Genomic DNA, 18,880 nt, shown 5'->3' with positions numbered 1-18,880 from the left:
CTCACAAAACAGCCTTCCTACCAAGAACAAGGCTAAACAAAATATAGGCCAATTTCTGTTTAACAGATCAGAGAGGTATCAAAGCAGTGAAGACTTGAAAGGCCAAATAGTGAGATGATAGGTGAAAATCCAAATATATAATTACTTAGAGTAAATGTAAATGGACTGAATAGTCCACTAAAAAGACAAACATGGCCAGAGTGGATTTTTTTTTTTTTTTTCTGAGATGGAGTCTTGCTCTGTCACCCAGGCTGGAGTGCAGTGGCGCAATCTCGGCTCACCGCAACCTCTGCCTCCTGGGTTCAGGCAATTCTCCTGCCTCAGCCTCCCGAGTAGTTGGGATTACAGGCACCCGCCTCTGTGCCTGGCTAATTTTTGTATTTCTAGTAGAGACGGGGTTTCACCATGTTGGTCAGGCTGGTCTTGAACTCCTGATCTCGTGATCCGCCCGCCTCAGCCTCCCAAAGTGCTGGGATTACAGGCGTGAGCCACTGTGCCCGGCCAATTTTTTTTTTTTTTTTGAGACAGGTTCTCTCCCTGTCGCCCAGGCTGGAATGCAATGGGGCAATCATGGCTCACTACAGCCTCAGCCTCCCAAGTAGCTGGGACTATAGGCGCATGCCACCACACTCAGCTAACTTTTGTATTTTTTTGTAGAGATGGAATTTTGCCATGTTGCCCAGGCTGGTCTTGAACTCCTGGGCTCCAGGTACCCTCCCGCCTTGGCCTCCCAAAGTGCTGGGATTACAGTTGTGAGCCGTCGCACCTGGCCACATTGAGAGAAATTGAAGATGACCTAAATAAGTTGAGAGACAGAGCATATTAATGTATTGGAAGGTTCCTTATATAAAAATGAAAGATGTTTCAGAATTTATCTATGTTTCAATACAGCCCAATTAAAATCCAGTTAGAGTTATTTTGTTGGGTATGGCAGGCAGTAGGGGTATAAATTGACAAGTTGATTCTGCAATTTACATGGGAATGCAAAGGGCCAAGAATATCTAGGACAATGTTAAGGCGTAAGAATATAGTTGGAGGCTGAGCAGATTGTTTGAGCTCAAGAGTTCAAGACCAGCCTGGACAACATGGCAAAACCCCACCTCTACCCAAAATACAAAAATTAGCCAGGCATGATAGTGTGTGCCTGTTGTCCCAGCTACTCAGGAGGCTGAGGCAGGCGGATCACTAGAGCCCGGAAGTTAAGGCTGCAGTGAGCCATGATCTCACCACTGCATTCCAGCCTGGGTGACAAAGCAAGACCCCATGTCAAAATTTAATAAAAAAGAAGACTATAGATAGAATATTCACACTAATGAATATCAAGATTTATTAGGCCACAGTAAATAAAGCAGAGAAGTACTGGCACAAGGAGACAAACAGACCAGAGGAACAGAATAGAGTCCATAAATGGAGCAACACATATATGAACATTTGATTTATGAAGAAGGTAGCCCTGCAAAGCAATGGGGGAAAGAATGGTCTTTTCAATGTATGATGCAGGGTGAACCAGATATCCAAACAGAAAAAGTTGGAAGCTCATGCCTGTAATTCCAGCAGTTTGAGAGGCTGACGCAAGAGAATAATTTGAACCCAGGAATTCAAGACCAGCCTGAGCAACATAGTGAGACCCCATCTCTATAAAAAATTTAAAAGTTAGCCAATGGTGGTGGCATGTGCCTATAGTCCCAGCTACTCAGGAAGCTGAGGTGGGAGGATTGCTTGAGCCCAGGAAGTTGTGGGTGCAGTGAGCTATGACTGCAACAGCCTGGGCAACAGAGACTCTGTCTCAACAAACAAAACCAAACCAGTAGAATAAATTCTAGTGTATTCATAACATGGAATAGTATGCAATTATGAAAATGAACGAACTACTGCTACACATAATGTGGATAAACTTTATAAACATAATGTTGAACAAAAGAAACCAGATATAAAGGAATACATACTATATGATTTCATTTATATAAATTCAGAAATAGGCAAAACCAACCTATAGTGTCAAGAAGGAGTTTACTGCTGGGGTGAAAGGAGAGGACAGTGATTATAAAAGGGACTGCCGAGTGAGTGTTAGTAATTAATCTGATGGTGGTTACACAAATGTGTTCACTTGGTCATAATCTTGCCACTCAGCAGGTTCTCTGCTTACTCTTTTCTTTTTTTTTTTTTTTTGAGACGGAGTCTCGCTCTGTTGCCCAGGCTGGAGTGCAGTGGCCGGATCTCAGCTCACTGCAAGCTCCGCCTCCCGGGTTTACGCCATTCTCCTGCCTTAGCCTCCGGAGTAGCTGGGACTACAGGCGCCCGCCACCTGGCCCGGCTAGTTTTTTGTATTTTTAGTAGAGATGGGGTTTCACCGTGTTAGCCAGGATGGTCTCGATCTCCTGACCTCGTGATCCGCCCGTCTCAGCCTCCCAAAGTGCTGGGATTACAGGCTTGAGCCACCGCGCCCGGCCTTCTGCTTACTCTTGAGCACTGGCAAGTTGGGGTGGTACTAACACACCATTTCACAAATATATATGTGGTTGCCAGGGATTAGGGGAGGGAGGAATAAGGAGTTTTTATTATTATTATTATTTTAGAGACAGGGCCTTGCTCTGTTGCCCAAGCTAGAGTGCAGTGGCATGATCACAGCCTCCTGAGTAGCTAGGACCAGCAGCACACACACACCACACCCAGCTAATTTCCTTATTTTGTAGAGATGAGATCTCACTATGTTGCCCAGGCTGGTCGTGAACTGGCCTCAAGTGATCTTCCCACCCCAGCCTCTCAAAGCACTGGGAGGGAAGGGGAGAGGAGTCATTGGGTAGATTTTCAGTTTAGTAAATAGAAAAAAAAAAATCTGAAGATGGATGATGGTGATGGTTGCACAACCTGAATGTACTTAATACCACTGAATTGTTACACTTAAAAATGGTTAAAATGATTTTTAAAAAACACACATCTGCCCAACGCAGAGCTTGCTCTGAGGCCAAAGTTCTTGTAAGGGAGCTAGGATGTGAGAAGCAAAAATAATAATTCCACCCTCAGCTCGTCATAACATCACACCCTGTATAGCCCCTGCCACCTCTGCAATGGAAAAATGGCCGATATGGGCTTTGCTGAATTGCTCAGCAGATCCAAGGCCTCCCAACGGCTTTGCTACTCACTGACAAGAGAAGCCTTCCTACAAGAGTGCCTAGTGACCCACATATAACTAGCATTCTCTTCTTTCTCTCCTCAGCTGGAGTTATACTCCCAAAGACTAGGCAGGGCTCCTCTCTGATGTGGCAAACAAGGCTAGATTCTTACCTAGGATGCCGGAATTAACAAAATGTACCAAGCTGAAATACTCAAGCAGATCATTCTGGATAGGAGTTCCGGAGATGAGCACCCGCCGGCTGGTATTCAAGCTGTCCAGGGCTTGGTAAGTCTGATTCTCAGAGTTCTTGAGCCTGTGTCCCTACAAAAGAATCCTTATTCAGAGTGCAACGTGGCATTCCCTATACGGTAGCAAAGTCTCGTACAGACAGGAAAAGAGCACTCAAAAACATTCCGGGCCAGGTGTGGAGGCTCACGCCTGTAATCCCAGCACTTTGGGAGGCCGAGGTGGGCAGATCACTTGAGCCCAGGAATTCCAGACCAGCCTGCCCAACATGGTGAAACCCCATCTCTACAAAACATACAAAAATTAGCTGGACATAGCAGCTTACACCCACAGCCCCAGCTACTTGGGAGGCTGAGGCGGGAGGATCGCTTGAGTTCGGGAGGTCGAAGCTTCAGTGAGCCATGAGTGCACTACAACCTGGGTGACATAGTGAGGAACTGTCTCAACAAAAAACAAAAACATTACAGGTTCTAGGGCCTTGGGAACTAGGCAGGGGGCAGCATGAGAGAGGGTTTACCCACTTGACTATGCAGAATGTTAGGCTCAGAAGACAGACCTCTCATTTCCAGACCAGTGCTATACCCATAAAGCAAAGATTCCCTCTGTTCCTTTCCATTCCTTTCCCTGCTCCACCTCCAGAGCCTTGGCAGCCTACCTATACTCTTCAGAGATCATGTGGCATATGACAAACCCATGCTTTCAGGGAGTCCTCCCTCCATATCAGCCTACCCAACTCAGAACCTTCTGAGCCAGACGCCTTCTGTATTAGACTCCAGGACTTGTCTGGGCCATCAGTGTTAAAGGGACTTGGCCCAGGCTCCATGTCCCACCAGAATCCACACAGCTAGTAGAGCCACAGAGCTTCCCTCTGCTTCCCTTTACATCTCTTCCCCAATCCCTATTCTCCCTGTCCTGTCCTCCCATTCTCTCCACACCTCTACTACTTCTTTTAAGCCTTTTTCAAGAAAATCATAAAGGACCACCTTCCCTCTTTCTCCAAGAGCTACATGGGCAAGATCAGGCCTGTACCTTTTCTATATCCAGCCCCACACTGGGTAAGGCGCACAAAACTCAACCACTCAACCAAGAATCAGCAATCAGTCTTGCTCCCTTGAGTCAGGCTTTGACAACGCAATTAAACACAGACCCTTCACTGACTCTCCCATCTATAGCATCAAGTCCAAGCTCTTTAAGCTCACTAGCTTAGCATTCAAAGCCCTTCTCAATGAGACCCCAGTGAACTTCTATGACACTCTCCAAGCTTGTCACAGCCCAGGAAGCCCGACCTCCTCATCACTCCTGATGCTGGATTTCCTTATGTCTCTTTGCCCATGCCACCTCTCTGCCTAGAGCTCTTTTCCACAGGCAAGTTCCTCAGATGTCACCTCCTATGCAAAGCCTTCCTCAGTGACTCCAGGCTGCTTGTCTCTCTCACCTCTGTGCTCCTGTGGCACTATGTACATAATGGCTGCTACTATTTAGTGAACCCGTTTAATGTGGTAGGCATGGTACTAACTAAACAATTTATCTGTATTCTGTTCTGTAATCCACACAAATGGAAATTGTATTATCCATTTTAGAGATGAAGAAACTAAGATTTAGAGAGGTAAACGTTATCCAAAATCATGCCAGTAGAAAGTAGCAGAGCTGGGATTTGAACTCAGGATCTGTATGACTCTGAGTCTGGACACTGTACCACTCTGCCCTCATCCATAATATATGTACTAGAGTGCTAATCACTCTCCTGTACTTTATCTTCTCAACTAGGCAGAGACCAGGATTTCTTAAGGCAGAGGCTATGTCAGATTCACCTGTATAATTTCAGTGTATAGGACAAAGCTCAATGAATGTTAGTTGAAGGAAAGAATGAAATAATGACCAATGTTGCTATTAAAGATTAAATAAACCAACGGGGCATGGTGGCTCATGCCTGTAATCCTAGCACTTTGGGAGGCAGAGGCAGGTGGATCACCTGAGGTCAGGAGTTCGAGTTCAGCCTGGCCAACATGGTGAAACCCTGTCTCTACTAAAAATACAAAAATTAGCTGGGTGTGGTGGCATGTGCCTGCCTCCCCAATTTAAGCAATTCTTGTGCCTCAGCTTCCTGAGTAGCTTGTATTACAGGCATGTGCCACTATGCCGGGCTAACTTTTGTATTTTTAGTAGAAACAGGGTTTCACCATGTTGGCCAGGCTAGTCTTGAAATCCTGACCTCAAGTGATCCGCCTGCCTCAGCCTTCCAAAGTCCTGGGATTACAGCTGTGAGCCAGTGTTTGGCCTAGAAATTTAATTTAAAAAAAAAAAAATTATTAGAGGCTCCAAGTACTAGCCCTAAAAAAACCTTTAGACTTCTGAACTGAAGAGGGAAATGAGACTTGAAAGTCAGAGGAAATCACCCAACAGGTCCAGGGGAAATGGGCACCACCAATTAGATCTTCTAAACTGAAGCTCCCTGAGGGACAGCACTGTGAGATCTCCAGGGCCTGACACATAAAAGGCACTTAATAAATGACCCAGCAAATGAAATGGGCTACCACACTATCCTGTCTCTGCAAAAGAGAAAGCCAACCCCAGTTCCCTATTGGATCAGTCACTAAGGATCCACATGGGTCTCGATGAGGAGCACAGGGACAACCCTTCCATACCCAAGGCAAGCGTCTTTCTGCACCAAGCATCCAAGGCAGAGGGCGACAGGAAAAAGAGCCATGACTTGGAATCTCACACCTGCATTCACATTCCAGCTTACTATGTACTCGCTGGGTAAACCTGGGCAAGTCACCACACACTTCCCTGAATTTGTCTCCTAATCTTTAAGACTGAGATGATGATGAGGTCAATCCCTCTGCTACACACTTGTGCAAAGTGCTCCCATATATCCTCTCTCTTGATCTGGATCATATCCCTTTCAAGTAGCCCCTGTGTCACCCACTCTACAGATGAAGAAACAATCTCAGAGCAGTCTCGTCTGTGGAAAGTCACGCTTGTAAGTGGCAAAGCCAGAGCTGATTCCATGTCTTTTGATTGAGGATCAAAGATTTTGTACATAGAAGTTATTATGAAAAACTGTGTTCCAGAGAAATGCGTTAGCTGGGAGGAAGACGCTGTGAGAGCTGAGAAGGTGAAAGCCTGAAATGGCACCTTCCCTTTCCAGGGTCTGAACAGGACAAACCCTCTCCTCTCCTGGAGTAAGATGATTATCTTTTCAGGACTTTCGGTTTCTTAGATCCCTGACAGTTGACAAAATAAAAGGTAAACAAGTAGAAAGGTAAACAGCCAAGGGGCTGCAGTGTGATAAGAGGGAGTGTCATCCCTTGTGCCCTGCACAGAGTCAGCTCATAAAACAGGACAGAGTGGGGAAGAAAAAAACACTAAGGAGAAGAAAAAGGCTGGGCACAGTGGCTCAAACTTGTAATCCCAGCACTTTGGAAAGCCGAGGTCACAGATTACTTGGGGCCAGGAGTTCGAGACCAGCCTGGCCAACATGGTGAAACCCCATCTCTACTAAAAATACAAAAATTAGCTAGAGTGGTGGCGCATGCCTGTAATATCAGCTACTCAGGTGGCTGAGGCAGGATAATCACTTAAACCTGGGAGGTGGAGGTTGTGGTGAGCCAAGATCACATCACTGCACTCTATCTGGGCAACAGAACAAAGATCCTTGTCTCAAAAAAAAAAAAGGTAGAAAAAAAATTTAGATGCTCCCTAATCCTCAAAGGCTCAACAGCTACAGCCTGCCTTCCTCTGCCACAATGCTTTGGACCCGGCTCCTGGCATAGTCCCCCTCCACTATGTGATGAAGCAGATGCCAGGGCCATGAACCACAGGGCAGTAACATGCGTACCTCACCTCAACCTGGTAACTTCCCTACTCCTACCAGGAAGCTGGGAGTCTGAAGACCAGCCAGACAATGACTGACCAGAAAATAGCTCACAACTAGAAAGCATGGTACCCAAAAGCAAGCTTTTTCCCTCTGTCCCCTCTCTGAAGTTCCTCAGACAACTGGCCTTATCTACAGTACCCAGAGCTGAGCCTAGCCTGCCAACTGGTTGACAGATAGGGCCAAGTCTTTCAGCCACCTCTCCACTAGAACCTCAGGGGTATACAAAGGAGCTCAACTCTCCCCAGAAGTTGCAAACAATGGCTATAGACTCAGGGTCGCCAAGTCCACTGGGAAGTCCTGAAAAATTCTCTATAGTCGGAAGCTCCCAGTCACCCTCACTACTTCCTAAGTACTAGCCTCTCTACTGCCATTCACACATACTGGAAAAGGCCAGAAAGTAACTACAGCCATATTCCCTTAATCCCAGAGAGAAGGAACAAGGAGTCAACACAAACTACTACTACAAGGTGTATGGACTTTCTTATCTCTGCTTTTGTTCTTGCAAGTACCCCCCACCTGGAATAACCACCAGAGCTTACATTTGCCAAGGTCTTATGACATACCAGGCACTGCAATAAGAGCTTTTTCTTAATAGTATCATTTAATCCTCACAATAATCCTATGAGGTAGATATTATCACCCCATTTTACTGATGTAGAAACAGAGGTTCAACTAGTAAAGTAACTTGTTGAAGGTCACACTGCTAGTAAGTGGCAGAGTCAGGATATGAATAAAGGTCTCTAATTCTAGAACCTGTTCCCTGTGGAAGGAAAATGACATCTCAGGACCCCAAACTATGCCAAAGGGAAAAGTTAAGCTTGGGAACTAGTCATGCAAAAAACTGTCTTTCCTTTTGTTCCTAAACAGATAGCAGCAGACAGAAGGCCATGCCTCTCCCCAGGTGGCCTCCCTCACCCTGACAATGTAAATAAACAGCTCATCTTTACAGGTAGGAGACAAAGACAAGACTAGAAATCCTCCCTCCAGACAAATGTGTATTTGACTTCTTCCTCTACTCTTTATTTAACTGTATGTAAAATGCAGATTTATTGAGCTGAATGCGTAACTGAAGGCTCCTCTTTCCCTCCAGCCTGCTCTTGCCCTTTTATGTGTTTGTGTGTGGTTTTTTTCTTTTTTTGAGAAAGGGTCATGTGTGTCTGTGTATATGTGTGGTTTTTGGTTTTTTTTTAATTTGTTTTTTTGAGACGGAGTCTTGCTCTGTCACCCAGGCTAGAGTGTAGTGGTATGATCTAGGCTCACTGCAACCTCCGCCTCCTGGGTTCAAGAGATTCTTCTGCCTCAGCCTCCCGAGTAGCTGTGATTACAGGTGCCTGCCACTGTGCCCAGCTAATTTTTGTATTTTTAGTAAAGATGGGGTTTCACCATCTTGGCCAGGCTGGTCTCAAACTCCTGACCTCATGATCCACCCGCCTCGGCCTCCCAAAGTGCTGATAACAGGCATGAGCCACCGCGCCTGGCCATATGTGTGTTTTGAGACAGGGTTTCACACCCCATCATCCAGGCTGGAGTGCAGTGGTGCAATCTCAGCTCACTTCCCGGGCTCAGCTGATTCTCCCACCTCGGCCTCCCGAGTAGCTGGGACTACAGGTGCACCACCACACCTGACTAATATTTTTATCTTTTTTAGGTAGAGGTGGGGTTTCACTATGTTGCCCAGGCTGGTCCCAAACTTCTGGGCTCAAGTGATCCACTCACCTCAGCCTCCCAAAGTGCTGGGATTACAGGCGTGAATCATCGTGCCCAGCCCCCCTTTAAATATTGAAGTCCTCAAAAACCTCTTTGGAAAAAGCACAGGCTACAGATTCTACTGTAGCTTGTGTCTCTTTTTCCCCAGAGCATCCTCAACCTTGGCAAAATAAATCTCTAAGTTGAGACTTTTCTCACTTTCTGGTTTATATCCTCTAAACACTGCCACCCACCCTTCAAGGTCCTTCTTTAGTCCAGGGATACTATCTGGAGACAACAAAGCCAATCAGTCCCCAGCATCTCACTCTCCTCGGAGTTCTAAGCATTGTTTAAGCCCTCTTTTGGCAGACAGTATCTTGTGTTTTGGTATCACAGGCTCTCCCTATCACTTGTCTCCAAGGCAGCATCCTGTCTTCAGCATTCCCCAGTGACTAGCACAGCCCTTGGAAGGCAATACTCAGTGAAGAGATTTTGACAGATTTTCTCCTACCACCCAGACTGCTGAGAGTCAAGTACCTCGTCACATATGACCAGACCAACACTTCCTTTCTGGAGGACTCCAACATGAAGGCGGAAGGTCTCATAGGAAATGATGAGGATGGGAGAAGGCACTCTGCCTCCACGCTGGTTCATGAATCCTTCTACAACAGAAAAGGTGTCAAGGGAACAATTCAGAATCTTTAAAAAAAAAAACAAACAACTCGACAGTTTTTAAATTTAGCCTGGAAACAACTGGCTCCACTTCAACTATTTTCAATGGAAATTCTATTTTCTGCTACCCCTGCATTGCCCTCCCCCCCGGCCACAAGTGAGCATACACACAAGAAAGCAGCAGGCTATGCAGGATAGTGCAGCCATGTTTGTTAAGGCTCCATACCCAGTTTTTGGTCTATTTCATCCTTAGATCCTCCATCGATGGCCAGAGGTTGGATCCTCCCTCCAAGCCATTTCCCAACCTCATTATACCAGTTCTTCACCAGGCTGGAAGGCGACACCACCACTGCCTTGTCAATTTCTGGCTTGCACTCTGGACTCTGACGCAAAAGTGTCCACATCAATGTGATGCACTGCAGCGTCTTTCCCAGGCCCATCTCATCAGCCATGATACAGCCATGGCTGCCAGGGATGCGCCGACTGGTGACACACTCCCACAGGAATTTCACTCCCTAGAGAATAACAGCCTTCAGTCCACTTTGGCACCTACGCTGCTGCTGTCCCAGGGATGGTAGTCTCCCAGGCTCAGCCCCTAGCCCACACCTCATTCCCCTCACCGTCATTTACCTCTCTCTGATGAGGCCGCAAAACCTTACTGAGAATAGGGTCAACAACCACATGGACAGGGAGTTTCTCCCTGAGAAAACACAGCAAAAAACACAGACATGGGCAAGGGAGCACCCTCAGGAAGCTGTGTCCTGCTGATCCAGAGGCAACAGAGGCAGCTGCCTAAGAGAAGACCTTCTTGGCTGATAAGTCATAAAACTATAGCAAATTCCTACTTTAGGAGTTAGAAAGTTAGCTCAGAGAGGAATGGGTTCCCTATGTCATCACCTCAATCACTCCTCCTCCTGAGTGAGCATCCTGGGAAGGCAGGAGGGGATGAGGAATGCCCACTCACTGGACATGACCACAGGCTCTTCCCCAGGCAGTCTCCTTCCCCAATCATCTACTCTCTGAAAACACATGCCAATCCTAAAGAGAAATCACACCAAAATACCCTCTACCCTCCCAAGTATGCATGCATGTACAGAGGACCAGAACTGCTTATGAAATACCAGTGCACATACTTGTCAAGCTTCAGCTGGTCATGGGCGCTCAGCGGGGGAGGCTCATACAGAACCAAGGCATCTTTTTCCAGGGGGTCATGGAGGGCCCGGCGGACCCCAGCCCTTTTCAGGCCCAATGCCCGAGAGCCCAGAGGACCTACAAACCAATAATCATTCCATCACCTGAACCTATGTTTAGGAGCTCCAGCAAGCCCAACTCAAATACTTGTCCTTCACATAACATTTCTTAAGCTCCCATATGACCCTCTCTCTCTGAGAATGCCTCCAAACTCAGTTTGAGCATCTCTACATGACCATTATCCCATTCTGCTTTTTTCAGAGATGGAGTCTCACTCTATTGCCCAGGCTAGAGTGCAATGGCACAATCTTGGCTCACTGCCACCTCTGCCTCCTGGGTTCAAGCAATTCTCCTGCCTTAGCTTCCCAAGAAGCTGGGATTATAGGCGCCCGTCACCACATCTGGCTAATTTTTGTATTTTTTTAGTAGAGACAGGGTTTCACCATGTTGCCAGGCTGGTCTTGAACTCCTGACCTCAGGTGATCTGCCCACCTTGGCCTCCCAAATGCTGGTATTACAGGCGTGAGCCACCACACCCAGTCCTCAGAATTATTCTGCTTTGAATCAGAGCTTTTCCTGTTTTATTTCACCCATTCCATTATAAACTTCTGAGGTGCCAGGTCTGGTTCATTTCAACTCAACACAATCCTGGGAAGGCCTGAAATTCTAAATGAGGCTTTCATAGAGCTTTCTGAGAGCTCCTGAGAGCTAGCCACAGCCAAGCATAGTGTCTCAAGCCTGTAGTCCCAACACTTTTTGAGAGGTCAAGGTGGGAGGATCGCTTGAGCCCAGGAGTTCGAGATCAGCCTGGTCAACATAGTGAAATCTTATCTCTATTAAATTTTAAAAAAAGAAAAAAAAAGAGAAAGAGAGAGAGAGAAAGCTGGCCTCCCTACTCCTCCAAGCCCCAGTTTTAGCATCATGCTGTACCCCATATGAGACAGGGAAAAAACCTTACAGAATTTAGGCCTCCCACACAGTCAGCCTCATAAAAGAGATGCTACTGAATGCACTTGGATTGAATGAAGCCCAGGTCCATCAGCCATCTTGGCCCACCAGGAACTTTCTGAGCACTGGGACACCTCTACCAAGAAGATGAGGGGCAGTTAGTCTTGGCAGCCCTTACTGAGGCTAACACAGTTTTCATGCAGGCCTCAGGAGGGTCACCCCAAACACAGCCACCACTGGACTGGCACCTTCAATTCCCAGCTAAGCTTGTATTTACAAAAGCAGGTTTTTAATTTATTCAGGCACACATACATATGACTGATTTCAAAAATAGAAAAATCTCCATTTTACCTTGATAATTTGGAATGGGGACTTTGAAAGGCTTTGACAAAATGCTTCGAATAAATGCTTCCTAAAAAGAAAGGAGAAAGAGGGATTCAGGACTGATTGGAGATGTTATGAGACAATATCATGATATGCTTCACATTAGGTTTGGTACAACAGCGTCCATCTTCGAGGCTTTATGTAAGGTTCTACAAGTATCCAGGGATAGCAGAAGGGCCCAGCCTCAGTCAACCATGAGGCTTAGAACCCATGAAACCATTCACTCATTAAAGATGCCAGTGAGCATCCCTAGCTCTTCCCTAGGGTATAGCACCTTGGAAAGCAACTACCACAGACTCAGCCAACCCAAGTAATAACAGAGAAGTCCAATGTCTGCGTTTAACCACTGTCATATAGGGCTACACCTTCCCAAGCATACCTCACATACCTCACAATTTTTTTTTTTGGCCACATCAGTTCTGCCTAATGTATCTAATACTCACATCAGCCTCCTTGGGAACTAAACAGCTAATCAAAAAGTAGTGATAGTAGGAGAAATGGGAGCCATAGTATTAATAAAATAATATTACCACCACCAGGCCGAGCATGGTGGCTCACACCTGTAATCCTAACACTTTGGGAGGCCAAGGCAGGAGCATCACTTAGGTCTGGGAGTTTGAGACCAGCCTGGGCAATATAGCAAGACCCCATCTCTATTTTTAAAATATATATTTAAAAATATAAATAAAAATAATGATGGCTACCAATGTATGCTAGACACAGAGCTAAGCCTTTTGCATTCATGTTACCATTTAATCCCAACAGCTGTATGAGGTCCATATATTACTGGTATTCCCATTTTACAGATGAGCAAACTGAAGCTCAGGGTGATTAAGCCACTTTCTCAAATCACAAAGCCATTATAAACGCAAGACTTTCCCAGTTCTAGGGTCCTTACTTGTACTCAGTAGGCAATATGGCCTCTCACCCAGTCTGAGTACAGCCATACACATCAGCCCAGACCCGGCAGCTTCCTGCCATGTAAAGCACAAGAGAAGGAACATGAGAAAGGGACGTGAGAGAGAAGCTAAGCCCAACACTAAGAAAAAGCAAGTGGGACAAGGGTGACAGCAGGTAGACATGTGGGTCCTAGAGAGGCAGCACTGGTGACTCCTCCACCTAAGGGCAAGAAGCCTCTCTACAAGCACTTCTGCCTTGAACCAGCATTATTCCATGGGCTATGGGGCTGGGGCAGGAGTAGAGAAGGCATAAAAATTAACACTGAACTAACTCTGACAGCTCCCATGGAAGTTCTGGTCCACACATACCTGAGCCCTTTGCGAAACTGTGATAGCCTATGAACCTCAACAAAACCAGAGCTGGAACCCAAGAGATCAAAGAAAAATAAAGAGCAGAGACCCTGAAGGCAGTTTTAATGGGAATATATTAGTGGAAAAACCAGTAATGAAAAAATGTCCCTTCTAGCAAAAAACATAGTCTAGTAGGAAAAAAAAGCAAGCCTGCCCTGATATTTTTACCTTTGTTTTCTGACTCATTTCTTCACACATCATAAATGTCTAGAAACTCAAATGTACTTTATTTGTTTTTTGGGGTTTTTTTTTGGAGACAGAGGCTCGCTCTGTCGCCCAGCTGGAGTGCAATGGCGTAATCTCAGCTCACTGCAACCTCTGCCTCCCGGGTTCAAGCAATGCTCCTACCTCAGCCTCCCAAGTAGCTGGGACTACAGGCGCACGCCACCACACCTCACTAATTTTGGTATTTTTAGTAGAGACAGGGTTTCACGATGTTGGCCAGGCTGGTCTTGAACTCCTGACCTCAAGTGATCCGTCCACCTTGGCCCCCCAAAGTACTGGGATTACAGGAATGAGCCATCGCAACTGGCCTCAAATGCACTTTAAATTAAAAAAAAAGTAATGAATTTTTTTGTAATATTAGAAGACAGAAAACAAGTATGTAGAAATGAACTTCCTTATCACACTAAATAACATGACAATATCACACTAAGTAACATAACATGAGGGCAAAGTTGGCAAAAAACTCAAATGCTTTTGTTTATTTGCAAACTTCTTTGCATGTGAATAAAATCCTTTATTGACTCTTTTTTTTTTTTTTAAAACAGACAGGGTCTCACTTTGTCACCCAGGCTGGAGTACAGTAGTGGTGATCATACCTCACTGCAGTCTCTAAGTCCTGGCTCAAGGGATCTTCTCACCTCGGCCTCCCAAAGTGCTGGGATTATAGGCATGAGCCATCATGCCCAGCCTTTACTATTTTTAATTAGCATGACTGTAACTATGAACAGCAATGATAATCATTATGAAAGATGCTAACGGCCGGGCTCGGTGGCTCAAGCCTGTAATCCCAGCACTTTGGGAGGCCGAGACAGGCGGATCACGAGGTCAGGAGATCGAGACCATCCTGGCTAACACTGTGAAACCCCATCTCTACTAAAAAATACAAAAAACTAGCCGGGCGAGGTGGCGGGCGCCTGTAGTCCCAGCTACTCTGGAGGCTAAGGCAGGAGAATGGCGTGAACCCCGGAGGCGGAGCTTGCAGTGAGCTGAGATCTGGCCACTGCACTCCAGCCCGGGCGACAGAGTGAGACTCCGTCTCAAAAAAAAAAAAAAAAAAAAAGATGCTAACAAAAAGGACCCTTGGCCAGTGCAGTGGCTCATACTTATAACCCCAGTGCTTTGGGAGGCTGAGGTGGGAGGACTGCTTAAGTCCAGGATTTTGAGACCAGTCTAAGGCAACGTAGTGAGACCCCGCCCGACACACCCCCTAAACAAAATTTAAAAATTACCCAGGCACTGTGGCACATAGTCCCAGCTACTCAGAAGGCCGAGGCGGGAAGATCACTTGAGCCTAGGAGTTCAAGGCTGCCGTGAGCTATGATCACACCATTGCACTCTAGCCTGGGTGACAGCAAGACCTGCCTCAAAGGAAAAAAAAAAGCTACTCTTAAGTCAAATGAGAGGAAAAGGAGATAGACCCTAATTTTCTTTTTAATATAGCATCAGTTCTAAAACAGAAATATTTTCAAAATTATCAGTACAGAAGGCTAGATTTGAGGCTCTGAGTAGCCAAGAATGTATGCTCCAAATTTAAAAAGACTTTCAATAGAACTCAGGAATCATAGGTTCTGCAGGGAGAACTACAGTAAGGCTTGCATAACTGGCAAGGAAGAATGTGGAGACCCCTGGCCAAAAACATCTGAGGGCTCAGTCTGCAAAATGGAATGGCTGGCCAGGCACAGTGCACGCCTGTAATCCCAGCACTTTGGGAGGTCAAGGCAGGCAGGTCACTTGAGGTCGGGAGTTCAAGACCTGCCTTGCCAACATGGTGAAACCCCCTCTCTACTAAAAATACAAAAAACTGAGCTGGGCATGGTGGCGGGCACCTATAATCCCAGTTACTTGGGGGGTTGAGGCACAAGAATCACTTGAACCTGGGAGGTGGAAGTTGCAGTGAGCCGAGATCGCGCCACTGTACTCCAGCCTGGGCCACAGAGCAAGACCCTGTCTCAAAATAAATAAATAAATAAATAAAATGAAAAAAAAAAAAAGAATGGCCAATCTGCAGGGATCTGGTCTGGTGACTCACCAGTCTCTATAGGAGGGGGCAGAGAGGGAGCATGCTCTCATTCTCTGTTCATTTGGTTACTGATAATTCATACCAATTTTTCCTTCTGATAGATGAGAGACAGCATCCCTCCTCCCTACCAAGGCTAAAGCTTCCCATTTCTGCAGAGAATCACTCTGTTATGACTGATCACTCTGTATCTCAGCCTCTCCCTCTCTACTAGCTCTTACCAGTATTCAAAATGGACTTAATTATCTCCTATCTTAAAAACAAATATTCATTTGATTCCTTATCTCCTCCCCTCCACAGGCAAACTTCTACTAAGTTATATAGCTCCCCTTCTTTCCTCCCACTCTTCCTGTCTTCTGCCCCTTCCACTCTGGCCGAGATCACGAATGGCCTACATGACCCTAATTCCAATGGACATGTATCTTACTTGACGAAGCTGGCCACTCTTTCTCAAATATTTTCTGCCTTTGACTTCCATGACACTACTCTCCACCTTTCCGGGATCTCATCTTCAGTCCCCTAAAGAGCTCTTTTTCCTCTGCCTTTTAACCCTCACCCCACCCCCAGAGCTCAGTGCTCCCAACCAGCTGCAGTGACACACATCTGTAATCCCAGCACTCTGGGAGGCCAAGACAGGAGGATTGCTAGAACCCAGGAGTTTAAAACCTGCCTGGGCAACATAGTGAGACCTGGTCTCTACATATCATTTAAAAATTAGCCAGGTGTGGTGGCGCATGTCTGTGGTCCTAGCTACTCCAGAGGCTGAGGTGGCAGCAATACCCGAGCCTGAGATTGAGGCTGCAGTGACCTGTGATCGCACCACTGCATTCCAGCCTGGGCAACACAGCAAGACCCTGTCTCAGAAAAAAAAAACAAAGTCAGTGCTCCCCAGGGCGCAGGGTTTAGCCCTCAGATCTTCTGACTACACATTCACCAATCCATTTACCAGGTATAAAATATATCTATGCTAATGAGTCCCAAATAGATTTCTAGTTATACCTTACTCCACATCCACATTTGCAACCGACTGCAGACCTAGATCTCCTGCAGGGACTTCAAAATCATCATGTCTAAGGCTAAAGTCCTCATCTCCAAGGCCACACTATGACTCCTGTGAGCCCCAGGCACTTTCGCCTTTGGGGCCCCTTCCTCCATTTAAAAAAAAAAAAAAAAAAGGCCAGATGCAGCGGCTCACTCCTGTAATACTAGCATTTTGGGAGGCCAAGGCAGGCAGATCACTCAAGGTCAAGAGTTCAAGACGAGCCTGGCCAACATTGTAAAACCGTGTCTCTACTAAAAATACAAAAATTTGCCAGGCGTGGAGGCGGGTGCCTGTAATCCCAGCTACTCAGGAGGCTGAGGCAGGAGAATAGCCTGAACCTGGGAGGCAGAGGTTGCAGTGCACCAAGATCACGCCACCACACTCCATTCTAAGCGACAGAGCAAGACTCCCTATGAAAAAAAAGAAAAAACAAAAACAAAAAAGACTGCGTTGGTATAAAGATAAATATAATAATATAATCAGGCTAGATTACTATGTATTTTTTTCTTCTGATTTTAAAAGGAATTAAAGACCACCATCGCTCTCTAAGTACAGTGTTAGCTCACCAAGCTCCAGCTAAAGGAGAATGGAGATAAGTAAGGAGGTGAGCCAAGATAGCACCACTGCACTCCAGTCTGGGTGAGAGCATAAGACCCTGTCTCAAAAAAAAAAAAAGGAATACCTAAGTATATCACCGTGAGTAGAAAAATAAGGGACAGAAATCAAGTATTGCATTTTTCCATCATTTTCATTTTTTGTGTGAATTTTTTTTTTTTTTTAGATGGAGTCTCACTCTGTCACCAGGCTAGAGTGCAATGGCGCGATCTCAGCTCACTACAAGCTCCACCTCCCGGGTTCATACCATTCCTCAGCCTTCCGAGTAGCTGGGACTACAGGCGCCCACCACCACGCCCAGCTAATTTTTTGTATTTTTTAGTAGAGACGGAGTTTCACTGTGTTAGCCAGGATGGTCTCAATCTCCGATCTCCTGACCTCGTGATGCGCCCACCTCAGCCTTCCAAAGTGCTGGGATTACAGGCGTGAGCCACCTTGCCTGGCCTTTTGTGTGAATTCTTAATATAAATGTAGAGATGTAAAGCATTAATACAAGTCAAAATGTTTCAGTGAACAAGTTTCAGCACTTCCATTCTATAACAATTATAAACAAACCTGTTCATATCTTCTGGACAATGGATTTTTTAAAATACAATTTCTTATTGACAGCAACTAAACAGTGTTAGTAGCATTCTTATCACACAGCAGATTCTACCCATTAACTATACTTTTCTGAATTTTCCTATATGCAAGTATTTTTTTCCTTTTGAGACAGGGTCTCTGTCACTCAGGGTGGAGTGCAGTGACAGTATCATGTGTCACTGCACCCTTGACCTCCTCAGCTGAAACGATCCTCCCACCTCAGTCTCCAGAGTAGCTGGGACTACAGTCACATGCAACCACATACAGCCCACTTATTTATTGTTTTTTAGAGATAGGGTCTCACTATGTTGCTCAAGTTGGTCTCAAACTCCTGGGCTCAAGTGATCCTCCTGCCTCGGCCTCCCAAAGTGCTGGGATTACAGGTATGCACCACCACACCTGGCCTGCAAGTACATTTTTAATGTTGTCTATCTTCTGTTCTATTCCTGTAACTTTGCCATTAAAAGACAATAGCTTTTGTATAATACATTCAACTTCATGGGCCCCCTGATTACAGTGCCCGCCATCTCCCTCCCACCAAATGCCATTCCTCTTCTGCGTTCCCTATCTCAGCAAATGGCACCACCATCCATCCACCTTGCCCAAGCCTAAAATCCCAACTTCATCCTCAATTTTCCCTCTCCCCACATGTAATCAATCCCAAGTTTTTCCACTTGAAGTATCTCTCAAAATCCACCTACTTCTTCCCATTCCCCATTCCCCTAAAACCCATATCCAGGGCATAATTCTCTCTTGCTTGGCCACCTGCAATAGCTTTCTCACTAGTTTCCCTACCTCCAGTCTCTCCACATCCAACAGATATGCTACACTGCTGTTACCTCCCACCCCCACTTAAAACACTTCTAAAGCTCTTCAGGCTGGGCGCGGTGGCTCAAGCCTGTAATCCCAGCACTTTGGGAGGCCGAGACGGGCGGATCACGAGGTCAGGAGATCGAGACCATCCTGG

The 18,880-nt window shown here is 46.0% G+C and overlaps 1 protein-coding gene across 2 annotated transcripts in view; it reads right to left on the bottom strand.

Annotated features, from left to right (window-relative positions):
- RAD54L (RAD54-like (S. cerevisiae)) overlaps window positions 1-18,880 on the bottom strand; it is a 39,594-nt gene that overhangs the window by 8,179 nt on the left and 12,535 nt on the right. For both annotated transcript variants that reach the window (XM_011946822.1, XM_011946813.1), the window contains 6 exons: window positions 12,090-12,150; window positions 10,733-10,868; window positions 10,230-10,299; window positions 9,826-10,114; window positions 9,465-9,589; window positions 3,286-3,436 (listed from right to left, as the gene is read on the bottom strand). In XM_011946822.1, coding sequence (XP_011802212.1) covers window positions 3,286-3,436; window positions 9,465-9,589; window positions 9,826-10,114; window positions 10,230-10,299; window positions 10,733-10,868; window positions 12,090-12,150 — 832 coding nt within the window. The remainder of the gene's footprint in view (window positions 1-3,285; window positions 3,437-9,464; window positions 9,590-9,825; window positions 10,115-10,229; window positions 10,300-10,732; window positions 10,869-12,089; window positions 12,151-18,880) is intronic.

Source organism: Colobus angolensis, unplaced genomic scaffold (genome assembly GCF_000951035.1).
Source record: "Colobus angolensis palliatus isolate OR3802 unplaced genomic scaffold, Cang.pa_1.0 Scaffold106, whole genome shotgun sequence".
Taxonomy (NCBI): domain Eukaryota; kingdom Metazoa; phylum Chordata; class Mammalia; order Primates; family Cercopithecidae; genus Colobus; species Colobus angolensis.
Note: the sequence above shows the minus strand (reverse complement) of the source record. Positions and strands in the feature narration are given on the sequence as shown.